The 13045-nt window shown below is 37.6% G+C and overlaps 1 protein-coding gene across 1 annotated transcript in view; it reads right to left on the bottom strand.

Moving 5' to 3' along the window:
- Positions 1 to 478: 478 nt before the first annotated feature.
- LOC103781219 (limb region 1 protein homolog) overlaps positions 479 to 13045 on the bottom strand; it is a gene marked incomplete at its 5' end in the record, with an annotated part of 32616 nt that continues 20049 nt past the window's right edge. The window contains 4 exons of the mRNA XM_008948923.1: positions 479 to 595; positions 1684 to 1748; positions 4167 to 4235; positions 4673 to 4799. Coding sequence (XP_008947171.1) covers positions 479 to 595; positions 1684 to 1748; positions 4167 to 4235; positions 4673 to 4799 — 378 coding nt within the window. The remainder of the gene's footprint in view (positions 596 to 1683; positions 1749 to 4166; positions 4236 to 4672; positions 4800 to 13045) is intronic.

Genomic DNA, 13045 nt, shown 5'->3' with positions numbered 1-13045 from the left:
TATATATATATATATGCATGGCAGCATAAAAACTTAAGCTTCCAAAACAGCAAAGATGAACAATTACTTTTAAATCGTGATCAACATTAGCACAAAGAAGTCACTGCTCCTCCATAAATTTTGTATGTTGGAATAAAAATGATCACCATGATGTGCTGTTGTCAAGGGTACTTTCCCTGACCAAGAAACTTTTAAAGGAGACTTATTGAGACTTGAAAGAAAAGATTGAGATATATTACAGAAGATCGAAGAGTAAGAGAGAAAGGCAGGAAATTAAGAAAATTAAGGCTCAAATAAGTCATAAGACAACACAACCACAGATGTGTCATGACATGGACAGAATCACACACGAGAGCCTAATCCTGAACAACCCAGTAAACAATGAAATGTAAGCTTGTACACACCAAGATGCTGAATGTTCTATTTTGCGAGAAGAAGCTACTTAACAGTGAGATCAGTATTCCTGACCAGAACCACTCTACTCCAAATACTCTATTTGAAGCAGTATCAGAACAAACATACCATTAAGCTTCCTCTGAATTGCTTCTTCCTCTAAAGTGATGATATACATCTGCTCATCTAGGTCTTCAAGGATCTGTATTTGGAAACAGAAACATGAACTGACTGAGTATTGGAGTCACGTGTTTTTCTGACTACACTAATCTAGTCAGGTTCATTTTGGTCTAATGGCCTACATTTTAAATATATAGCTACAACTTTACAATACCTATATAAACAAGAACTCCACAAAAGATTATTCCATTCTGTTAAAGATCTATTTCTTTACTGTAAGCAAGCTTTCTGTTAAATTTTAATTTAAGTCAAAGCGCTCATGTTCAGTTTCAATCTAAAGAGACTTAGAGAATAGGGGATGGGACTGTACACCTGGCCTATATTTAAATCACATCAGCCTATCAACCTTCGCACAATTTGATTCAAACAAAAATAACTGCAGATTTTGAAAAAGTATATTAAAAAGTGACTTTTCACATAAGCAAAAATTTCCAATGAGTATAAATTGCTATTGAAATCTAAAAACAAATAAATGAAGTCTGTCTACCTTACTGTCATGTGCTTTGAGTTTAAAGCTTACAGACAGCAAAAGAGTATATATTTTCTTTGTGTTTTCAGAGTTGAACTGAAATGAAAAGTAATTCAAGTGCACCCAAATTTTAGTAAATAGAAACTAGTAAACATGACAGCCAAGTCACTAGAGCACTTGTACATGGTACAAACTTCTCCCTTCCTTCACAGCATGAAGTATAAGACCAGTAGAGTATTGTGTACAAGTTCTTACAGATGCCAACTGCCTACATCCCACCCACCTAAGTGGACTAAGCTTATCATTTGCTCTTGAACTCCAAACAAACCCAAACTTTTCAGACATTTGCAAAACAAACACAGTAGGCAATAGTGGCAATAAGTGTGAATATTAGTAGCAATTAAAGTGGAAAATCAGAGGAAGTCTATACTACTAAAAGAAACTTTGGGGGAAAAAAATGCTTTTGTGTTATATGAAAAGTTGTCAACAAGTACACAAATACTGACTACAGAAATTCTGATGAAGTGAAAAGAGAATTATGTAGAAGCACAAGCATTCTAGGAGAAAGTACCTTAACTCTATCTTCTAACCTTCTAGCCATTCTACTTTCTAATAGGAGGACAGATGTGTTTAACACTTACTGTTGGCTTCACCAGCAACTGACCCATTACTGTAAACATCCGTGAAAGTCCCACTGGCGTGCATACTGCAGAGAGAGAGATGATGCAAAACAGTGATTTGTAAGTCAGAAACCAATTTTTATTGGGATATTCAATGTTGTATTCTACATATAACCAAGTATGGTTTTGAAGAGAACTGCAAGAGTTTCAAACTCCAATCTGAACTTTAAAACACACAGCTATCATATGAGTTTTGAACAAGACAAGCATCTCCCTTCCAAGAGCATAGCTGTGAAATTGTCAGCAAGGAACACCATATAATCAGGTATCTTAAACTTGATCAGGTATTTATTCAAAGCATGTGGCACCAAAGACTATATCTAAACTAGTAAATTCACCAGAGCCAGGATACACTTAGGCATTAAGACTTGATTGCCTACACCAGTAAGTTGCCAGACCTATCCCTGGCATGATCTGCTTTGGGCCAGTTACCACCTTCCCAAACAATTCTCTGTTGCAGTTCTGCAGTTCATGCAGTCCAGGAACAATTATCATAAGGCAATAAGTACACAGCCACCTTCTGCAAACAGCAAAATATAGATGGAACAACTAACATTAGCTGGCCACAGCTCTGGAGAACATCCCAGGCACATTTAATCTATTAGCTGTGTAGCTGTCAAGAGGTCATGAGGTTGCTTTGCTCTGAAAGTTATACTGCAACTTCAGCTGACAGTAGGCTCAGCTACCAGATCTAAAGCTTCTTTTCCATGAAATAACTACTGGTCCTTTTCGATTGTAGCCTGTGATGGTTTCCAGGTATGGAATATACACTTGTCGGGAGAAAGGCCTAACCCATGATAATAGAAAACTATGTGTAAAAATCACTGTTTAGGGAGAACCACCTTCAAATACTGAAGTGTGTAGCAGATTATGTCCTCATCTGTGCTGTAACAAATTCCTTTAATTTATAGTTTCCATTAGAGAAAAATTCTGCTGCCAGAAAAAGAAGCACACAGGATTTTATAAGGATTATATTTATTTTTATTAACTAGTGTTTCACGGTGACTACTACATGTTACAGGAAAAATACAAGAGTATTCAAAAAAGCTAACTTAAGATAGTCTTCCTTTACTACAGAAGAAACCTATGTGAAAAGGAGGAAAGAGAAAGGAAGCGATGCTCCAAATCACCACTGCAGTAAGCCCTACTCATAACCTCCTTCAGCAATTAAGCCAGTTGAAGATCTAATGAAGCTCTGTCCCAATATCCACCACTTCCCACTGCTGTATGCTGCCCTTTCAGCTATACAAATATAGCAGCTCAGAGGGCCATAAATTCCTTCAGTGATTTGCTTGTACAAGTTACAAATAACTCTTCAAAAAAATTCCATATAATCCAAATTATTTTGGCTTGCAACAGGTTTACAACAGCCCCAGAACATACAGTGTGTTTTCAGCCCTGCTGAAGCCAACTGCAGGACAGATGCAGGAAGTTTGTAAGTCAACTTCCCCATTAAAACATTCAGCAACTGTTGTGACTCACACTCTTTAATAGCCCACATGAGACTTTCAGAACCACATTTTTTTTTCCTTTCATCCCCTCTCTCCATTAAAAAGATTTAACAATCTCCACCTACAGAGAACAAAAGGAGACTCACCAAGTTCTCTGTGAACAACACCCTTCATAGACAGATCTGCTTTTAAGGACATCTTAAAATCATTCCCCACCCTTTCCCCTCCCACGTCAACCCTGCAAGTGCTAGTTGTGAACGTGTAAAGCCTGGAGAACAGGTGAAACCATGATGTTCTAGAATGGGAGATGTTCTCTCCCCTTCTTAGCCATTTTCAGCTTATGCAGGGAGGGCAGGGGGGTACCGACAGTGTAGGTGGGATTTGGAGCCTTCCATCACCTTTTTTATTCCCCCAAACGTGAATGACTGACCTCTGGATAGGAACAGTTGGTATAAGACTGGGATTTTTTAATTGCATTTGTTTTACATGCAATCATGTAACTGCCCTCCAGACTGGCTAGATGCAAGTTGTGATTATGAAAGCTAACTGCACTGTATTCCAACTTCTCTCTATACAGGAACATTTTCAGTTAGAAAAGGAAGGGTAGTTTACTGAATATAGGGCAAACTAAGTGTTCCAAAATAACTCTCTCCATATTACTGACCACCTGCAGGCATTTTGCTTTAAAATTGTCCTTTTCTTTGCAGAATGGAGTTCCTATTTTCCAAATACCTGCTTTAAAAGGTTAAAAGTTGACATTATTTTGAGTGAGGTGTGAAGTTCCTCAAAACCTGAAAATGTAAGGTAGCATTTGTTCAAACTTCAGATCCCAAACCTAAAAAATTTACATCTAAATTTAAACTTCGTAAAAAGAAATTCCACTCTTAACTTTCATAATCTAAATTTTCACAGTGAAAAAAAAAATTCTTTTAATCTTTATAAAAACCCCACATGAAGATATTCACCTTTTGAAATATTTGGGAAAATACTTACACAGAAGTAACAAGCATCCCATCAGCGATATACAGGAATATAAATATGGGAGGTAGAATTCCCAGAGGTCTGTAAAGAAAACATGGAGCACAGCCTAAGCTTATTACAAACAGGCTACTTATGTCACAAACAAGAGAAGATGTTAATTCAGTTTTAAGTGTTCAGGATTGAACAACTGTATTTTCGAGAATAAATTAAGAATTAGTCATTTGATAATCCTGCAGGCAACTAAATCTCCAAGTACTTTAGCTTGAAAAGCGTCTTGAGCTTTTGCTTTCATTCCACTTAAGTCACTTGTTTTTAACATATATCGTGTTTAAATGAGCATGGAACTTCTCAGCGTACTAAAAATCGATTTAACAGAAAAAATGGTATTTACTAAATTAGTACAGCTTCTTCACAACCTCTGCTATACTTGCATAGCATTTACTAGATATACATTTAATTGAAAACATCCATTTCCACAATTAAAAAGAAACTCGTTGGTGTTTTCTTAAATTCCATACCATACAAAGACTCCATACTGGCAGCATCATTGTCTATGAGCGCTGAAGCCACCCATACGATTCCAAGGATAAGCAGTGCAAGAAGAATAAGCATTACAAGGGTTTCCAAAATGCGTGCTCTGATGCCCTGTGGGCAGAAGAGAGAGGGAGTAAGAACACAGCCAAAAACTTTCAATCAGATATTTTCAAACATAAGAAAAACACAAATAAATAGCAAATCCTTCTTCCTAAATATATACTCACATTTTATCATGTAGACAAAAGCATAACGTGTAATGCACATTTAAAAGGCAGTGCATAAAAAAGGAAGTACTTATGCCTTTATAGTGCCCAGATTGCATTTTTCTCCTTAAAACCACAGAAAAATGTTTTAAATGGCGTATGCCTTACAGTTCTCATCAATCTCATTATTCCATAAAGTATTCTTTATACCATATGATTTTGCTTGAGCATTTTTAAAAGATGGATTACTTTTCTAATACTTTCAGCAAAGAAAGTGGATTAGCAAATTTTTATCTATGATTCCAATCAAGGGAATGGAAAGCCAATTATGGCAAATAGCCAAATGGCCCAGCAAGCATTAAACCCCGTGCAGGTACAATGCACCAATTTAGTTAAAATACATTCTTCAACTGCAAGTGCTTCTGCACGGTTCCTCACAGTCTTCGGAGCCCTCAAGTGTACACTCGGAGTACTGCTCGCTCCAACCCTGCCCACGCTGCTGCTCTGCAAGGTCACAGAGTGAAGAGCACCTGCAGTGAGCTAAGAATCTAACCACACTAATAGTTGACTGTTACATTTGCAAATGTAAATAGATCAAATAACACAAAAAAAATTGTATTTATTTATGACTTTACTGTTGGGTTTAATACTAATTTTATTTAAGCAATAGAGCTACCGGGACACTTTCTTCTGACATCCTTGCCATTAAGGGACCATCAGACCGCTGTTCACGTAACAATTTCACTTTTTTCTTCATTTGCCAGTATACATCTCCACAAGCAAACCAAATCTCATTTCTCACACAGGTTCACCCCAACTTGTGCATATTGTACTCAAAACTCTTACTTTATAGTCAAATGTGGAAAGTTTGGTTTACTTTGTTTGTCTCCTTATATAACCTATTCTCTCACCGTTTAACACGACAGGGTAATTTTTATATGACATTCACCCAGAAAATTATGCTCCCTACATAGTTACTGCATTCAATTGTGAATGAGGACCTTATACTAAGCACTGATCCAGAGCCTTCACTTTACAACAGAAGCAAGTCACAGGATTAGAAGAAAACCCAAAACATTCACGGACGCAAACAGAAAGATCTGCTTCAAGCTCTCCAGAAACCTTGAAGACTCCTTTCCTCTTCTAGGAAGAGGAAAACAAAGCTACCTTCTGGGTTTCTAGAAGCTTTAGGCACAGAAAGTAGCTTACTTCCCTACCATGAGAGACACATAAATCTCAGTCACTCTGACTTGAAGGTTCACAGCAACTGATTCTTCTGAACAAACTTAGAAAATATTTCATTTTAGATGGCGACCAAAACGCCAAACCCTCCTCCCTTGGACTGAGTAGCACAAAACAGATAAACAAGAAATTCACTGTGATGGAGATAACCAACTGTAAATAACTGTGTGTGTGTGTGTTTAGTGCAAGTGTTCTCCAAAAACAGGCAAGATTAGAACAACACAAATAACACTCCCTCAAAGAAAAAAAGACACGACCGTGGCAAGTATTTGGAGGTAACCATTGCTTTTGGCCAGAAGTACCACTGGCACAAACACTAGAAACTAAAGTCAGTTAGCTGTCTAATGAGCCTTTCCCATTTTGGGGTTTTCGTGCTAGTTTGGATAGTCTTTGGTTTTCAGATAACGGGATAAATCTCTTTCCATTCTCACTAGCTGTGCCTGTCTGTGCACCTGCGTGGTCCATCGGCAATGCTGCAGTCTGACGTGCGAATGGCAAAGCAGGGCTGACACCTCGCTCCAAGGGCAGAACAGTTTTTACACTACACAGCACACGTACAACAGGATTCACACACTGATGATGATCACTTAAAAACTGTAAAATAGTAATATTTTTAAGAACTTCAGTGAAGTGACTAGATAGAAAATCTGTCATAGGCACTAATGAATACCTGGTAACAGTCCATAATAAAAAAAAATTAAGATGCTTAGAGCATATAAGTAAATACTTAATCTCAATTAGGCACCCATAAGACTGTGCCCTATTAAAACATTAATGTTCCAAGCACATTAGTTCATGATCACACAGATGAGCATACCTGTCAAACAGCTGATATCTGTAGGAATGAAAGGTATATAATTCAAACACACAAAGAGAGAAAACTTCCGGAGAATTATGGAATGGTTGAGGCTGGCAGGGACCTCTGGAGGTCATCTGGTCCAACTTCCCTGCTCAAGCAGGGACAGTAGTCCAATTGCCCAGGACTGTCTCCAGGCAGCTTCTGAGTACCTCCAAGGATGGAGGCTCTACAGCCTCCATGGGCAAACTGAGAAGTGTGAGCCTTAGACACTCTGGCTACTTATTTTTGCTGCAAGTGACAAATTTAAAGCTTGAACATTATCGTCAGTAACATCACTAATTCAAGAGCTGGGCAAAAATCTATACTACTGACTTTGACAGAGACAAAACCACAGGTAAATACAAGTAACAATCCACATTATTTTAATGAAAGCTTAGCTATGCAAATAAACCTTGAAATTCAATGTTGAATAATTTCTTTCTGAGCAAAAACCTCTTCACTGACATTTTGGTTTTGGCTTACAATATCTTCTTTGAGTCATTTCACTTCTCTCCCACAGCCCTATTAGATTTCCTAGATGAACCAAATGTCACAGCATATCTTCACGGCACAGAAGATATTCCTACTTCTGTTTCATATAATACTTCCTGCACTTTTTTCAATCCATTTACTCCTCACATTTTTTGGTGTGCAAAGGAGCATTAGAGTCTGCCATCTTCAAAACCAGCAACAATTCCATCTAGAACTGGAAATTTCAAAGCGGCTTGTACAAATACATTTATTGTTCGTGTTCAGTCTACACCATCATATCAATCTTGAGTACAGAATTAACAAATAAGTACAATATGATAAAAATAGTGTAGGTACACAGGGCTACTTTAGATTCCATCCCTAGAAATGTTCAAGACCAGGCTAGATGGGGCAACCTGGTCTAGTGGAAATGTGTCTCTGCCTGTAACAGGGGAGTTGGGCCTAGATGATCTTTAAGGTTGCTTCCAACCCAAACCATTCCATGATTTGATTAAATTAGCATACTAACTAAGCAAGGAAAAACAGTCATATAGCACTAGATCTTGGTGTCAAAAAAGTGACTGCATTCGAATCAACTTTGATTCCTCATCGTCAGTGTGCAAGTGGACCAAAGGAAACCTTTACTACACAAATGAAGGAGGTGTCCTACCCAGCAAGTGTGTGCACACCTGTGTATGTACAGATACACACAGGGCAGGTAAGGGAAGAAGGGGGAACAGTTACCTTTTACATCAGAGTTTTCTAGTTCAATTGTTTAATCAAGAGAAATTGCCTCACAAGCTCCTATGACCACTGCTTAAAATTCTTATGGAAACTAAACTGACCCTAAAAAAAGAGGAAGGGGAAATACTTTGTATTTTTAGCTTCCCATATTATATTTGAGAAGGAAAATTAAGTTGTCTAAGTCTTCATCTAGTTTTCCTTCCCCCTTGGTTCTGACAAGTAAGAGCAAAGAAAATAAGCACTATACAACCAAACAGCTTGCATCAGGTTTTTCAGAAAGCTGTTCTAGATCTCAACCTTCAAACCTGCATTTGATAACAAATAGTACTTCATTCTTAAAGTGTCCTTCATTACAAACAGAATGCATAGGCCACAATTAATTCACTTTCTTATGAATTATTTTACTGCAGCTCCACCTCCATTTTAACCGTTTTAAGGGAGGAGGGATTTATTTATTGCCAAACCAGGCATGGATTGTACAGTAAAGCACCAAGAAAGGTATCTCTAGGATATTGGCTCAGTGAGGAAAAAAGCTTGGTTTGCATCTATCCCATGTTCTAGTATTTAGAGAACTCAAACTTAAGATGCAGACTGAAACAAGTTGTACAGACATTTATAAAGGTGGGCACAAGAACAACCTTGACATCACTACCAATTAAAATATCAAACTCAAATTTTAGTACAGCATTAACTACGTTGTCTTAAATAACAATCCCATGCTGTGGACTTATGAGATAAACACAACCATAGACTTCAGAAACAACTGAAAATGTTCCCCTGCATCTCAGGCTAAACAATTGTGTTGTTTTTAAAGTTTTTATACTTTTTCTGCTATACATTAAGAATATTGCTCTGACTTCAGCTTAATTTGTGTGCACACAGAGAGGCACAGGAAAAAACAAGGAAAGTATCTGCTAGTCAGGGAGATCAGAAAATTTGAATCTGTAACCAGGACACACAGTCCTCACCAGAAATGCATGAAGCCATGCAGACCACAGTTACTTCTTTAGATACTCCCTGAAGATCTCAAAAAGCATGGACAGATTAAGAGAAGGTGGTAGAAAGCATAGTCTCTTCTGTAGGTGTTGGTATTGCTCGTGCTCCCTAGAGATAGGCAGGGAAGAGGGAAGGCTGTACAACACTAAGAAGGACAAAGATGAACTGGAAGTGAAACAGAAGGAGCAAAAGAGAGAGGGACAGAAATAACATGAGCTAATAGAAAGGAAAAAGTGTTGAGAAGAACTAGATGTCTGATCTTTAATTGATAAATAAATTTCCCTGTAGGTCTGAAAACAAGAGGAATGTTCTTCCCAGGATGGACTCAGGGCCATCCTTTAGGAAGCACAAACTACAAATTGAAGGAAGGTGGCACTTCTCTTGCTGGACAATCATTTTAACAGTAGCCCAATTTTAACATCTTCTTCCATGAAGGTATCTAGAATAAAACAACTGTCTCTGCTTCCAGCACTACAAGTGTGTAAGATGATCTCTTTGGTAACTGCTAAACAGGAAAACAAAACACATCCAACAGCTTGTAACTTCCTCAAGTGAATTTCTGACTATCCAAAAGGCAAAATGGACTTCTGAAAGTGAGTTACATGCGTGGCTCCCTATTGTCAGGGAAGCAGAAACTTGCCATCCTACAGGCCAGCTTGACACAGTCGCCTGGGCATGATAAAAAAGAATACATATATGCTCAACAAAAGCTTTTGGAAGCTAATTACTACAATGATCAAAATTATAATAATTACACTTTATCAAAACAATTGGGGGGAAAAGACTGGCAAACTAACTCCCATTTGTTTTTTTCTTTCATGAACTTCAAAATTTCACAGGTTAAACTCAACAGCTCACCTATGTTTTTACTCATAGCACTTTTTCAAAATCACCTAATTCCTTTAACCTAAGTGCTTAACCAAGTGAATTTTGGGGTTTTTTTTTCTTTTTTTTTTTTAAAGGAAAGATTTTTAACACATTAATCCCAGCAGCCTGGAACTTGACAGGAGCCTAGTAGTATTTGTCACCTCCTCTGTACACTTATGAGTGAGGTAAAAAAAAACCAACCAAACAAATGAAGCTCTCCAGGTGTGCCGACAACTAAAAGCTCAGCCTCAGAGATATCTGCCTCTCAGACTTCTACTTCTTGAAAATTCAGTTGTGGAGACATTCAGAAGTTTCTATATTGTTTAATCCTGAGCTCCTTATGCTGCCTGTAGCATTGGGCCTAAGGGTTCATGTTTCCAGAAAAGGCTAATTTTACCACAAAAGATTCTTTATTCTGGAAGTGTTCTGACAATGTTTTAGTTGCAACTCTGGAAGGAACTGCCAAAATCTTACCATGCTTCTTTCCTATTGTGATAACACAGGTAAAGACATCTTTTCCTTTATGAAAGAACACGTTTGGTGACAGTTTCTTACAGCTTTTCAATAAGGAAAAGGGAGATTTATTGATAAGAGACAGTAGAAAGTGTCAGGTTTTCTTCCCCATTTGAAATTCAGTAACTATTTTGAACGATATAAACGTAGCAATACAAAATGCTTTTCCATTACACTAACAGAGGTGACAAGTGAAGACCTTGCTCTGCCCACTGGCTGTCCACTAGGTTTCAGGTGTCTTGCATAACTACCAGTGAGCACAGGGATCTTTCCTGACTACAGTGGCTCACAAGGACAGTGCACAGGCAAGAAACCTGCTGACAGCTCCTCCTTCCATTACGAGTCATGTGGAAAATCTGAGAAGGCTCAGAAGACAATCTCCAACAACTGCCACTCCTGCAAAGCTAAGGTAGAAGAAGCACCGCAGATCCAGGAAACACTGTGGAAGACACCTCCCAAGCAGTGATCCAACCCTGTGCCAGAAACTCAAAAATTGTTACTTTTGGAAAAAAAACGATTGCATAAATGAAAGCAATCAACCCATTTTTTGTCAATCTTTGCTCTGCCAGTTGCAATTAGGTTTGTTATTTTCCAGCAATTAGAGCATAATTTTTAATGCTTTCTAATGCTATAAGGATTTCAACATATGCTAACAGATAATATTTAGCAAGAGTACTTGTGCTTTAACACCAATGGAGAAGAAAAACTTGCAACACGTTATTTTCTCTTTCCATAAGAGACAAAGTTCATGGTAAAACTAAGGAACTACAGCCCCACCGTACCTCAAGAAAAAGTATTTATTTGCTGGAACACTACCTGGCTACAGTGGTTTTAATGAAGACATTATCAGCTCCTATAAGATAAGACATTTTCAGAACCACATCACCAATTCACAACATGGTATAGCTTTTGTTAATTGTAGTTAATTCTACATTTTAATTTGGTTGCAAGTTGTGCAGAGAAAAAAAAATAATCAAAACAACTATTTTCATTTAAAAAAAAAATTACATGTTACACACAAAACCAGAAAGTCCTAACAAAGTTTCTATAGTGCTGAATATTTGAACACAGCTCTGCTTGGACATCTTGACCTCTTGCAAGGTAGGTAAACATTACTTTTTACACCATGCCCTGACCCACAGGGAAAGCCTGGGAAACATTTCTGCAATCATGGCACATTTAAAGTACACATGAAGCCCATTGTTTTCACATGACAAAAAGGAGTCTTAGTAACCTTAACATTTGTTCAGTGAGAGGGTGACTGCAACAAACATGCACGCTAACATCTGCAGAAAATAAACAGAGGCACTAAAAAAAATGAGAATTCCAGCAGGTATGAGTTGAGGATGTTGTATATTAACATCAGTTACCTTTTTAGCATATGATGATACTGCCTCTTTATCAATTTGTTAGCATTAGTCAAGAGATCAGCTTCAAATATTCTAATTTCCATGGTTAGAAACCATACTTGGAGCAGTCTTTGTTCTGACCTATCCAAGGCAGTGCAGAACTGATTCTTTTACTAAATAAGGACAACCCACTTTCCATCAGGTAACATGGAAGCACACACTCGAGTTCACACACTGATATTTAGTCAAGGGATCATAATCTTATGAGACTACCACAAATTACTTAGTCAAAACCAGAAGCTGTAGTTTAAGGAAAACTCAGTTCATTTATAAAATGTAGAAGTCTATGACTTAGAACCCTCAGAGTAAGCTAAAAATTTTTAATCAAGAAATAATCTGTTCAGGCATCAAATCTGAACAATCATAAAGTAAGTTTCCTTGCCCATGCAAGAGCCAAAGCCTTTAGACTACAATCAGTGCTGTTTCTTCCCCCATATCACTTTTTCCCTCACAGAACCTTTCCAGCCTATGGAGATTATAAGATTAAAAGGGACACTTTTCATCACAACATGAGTATATTCTGCAGTTTATTTTCCACAAAATACAAATCTTAAAAATTCGTAGTCACAAAACATTTCCACCAACTTTCAGCTGACTTTTTTGTTAGTAACTTCTCCCAAATGATTTCACAGTGGTTACCAATCTGTCAGTGGAGCAAGAGGCAATCAAAATCATTTAACCGTACAGATTTTAATAGTTACATAGCATAAGTCATAAATCCAAAAATTTCAAACAAAACCTAAGAACTGGAGAGAGAAAAAGAAAATTAAATTTAAAAGGAACTTGATGCAACAAAACTATGATGAATTCTTTGGGTACTGGCTAAAGACATGTACCAACAAGCATTAGATCTATGCCTGCCAAGCTGGAAATGAAGGACCAAAAATATCACTCAGCTGGAGGTCAAAAAAAAAGGAAGGTATATTTGGTAGACTAGTGAAGATTACATCTATCCAGGATGGAATACACCCACTGGAGTGGCTCCTCTGTCAAAGAAAAATTGGGCTCTCTTCTCCAGTATCTCAGAAGGGCACCCAAAACAGTGTTACAGTATAGATTTGGGGGTCCATA

This window comes from Merops nubicus, unplaced genomic scaffold (assembly GCF_000691845.1).
Source record: "Merops nubicus isolate BGI_N331 unplaced genomic scaffold, ASM69184v1 scaffold6791, whole genome shotgun sequence".
Taxonomy (NCBI): Eukaryota; Metazoa; Chordata; class Aves; order Coraciiformes; family Meropidae; genus Merops; species Merops nubicus.
Note: the sequence above shows the minus strand (reverse complement) of the source record. Positions and strands in the feature narration are given on the sequence as shown.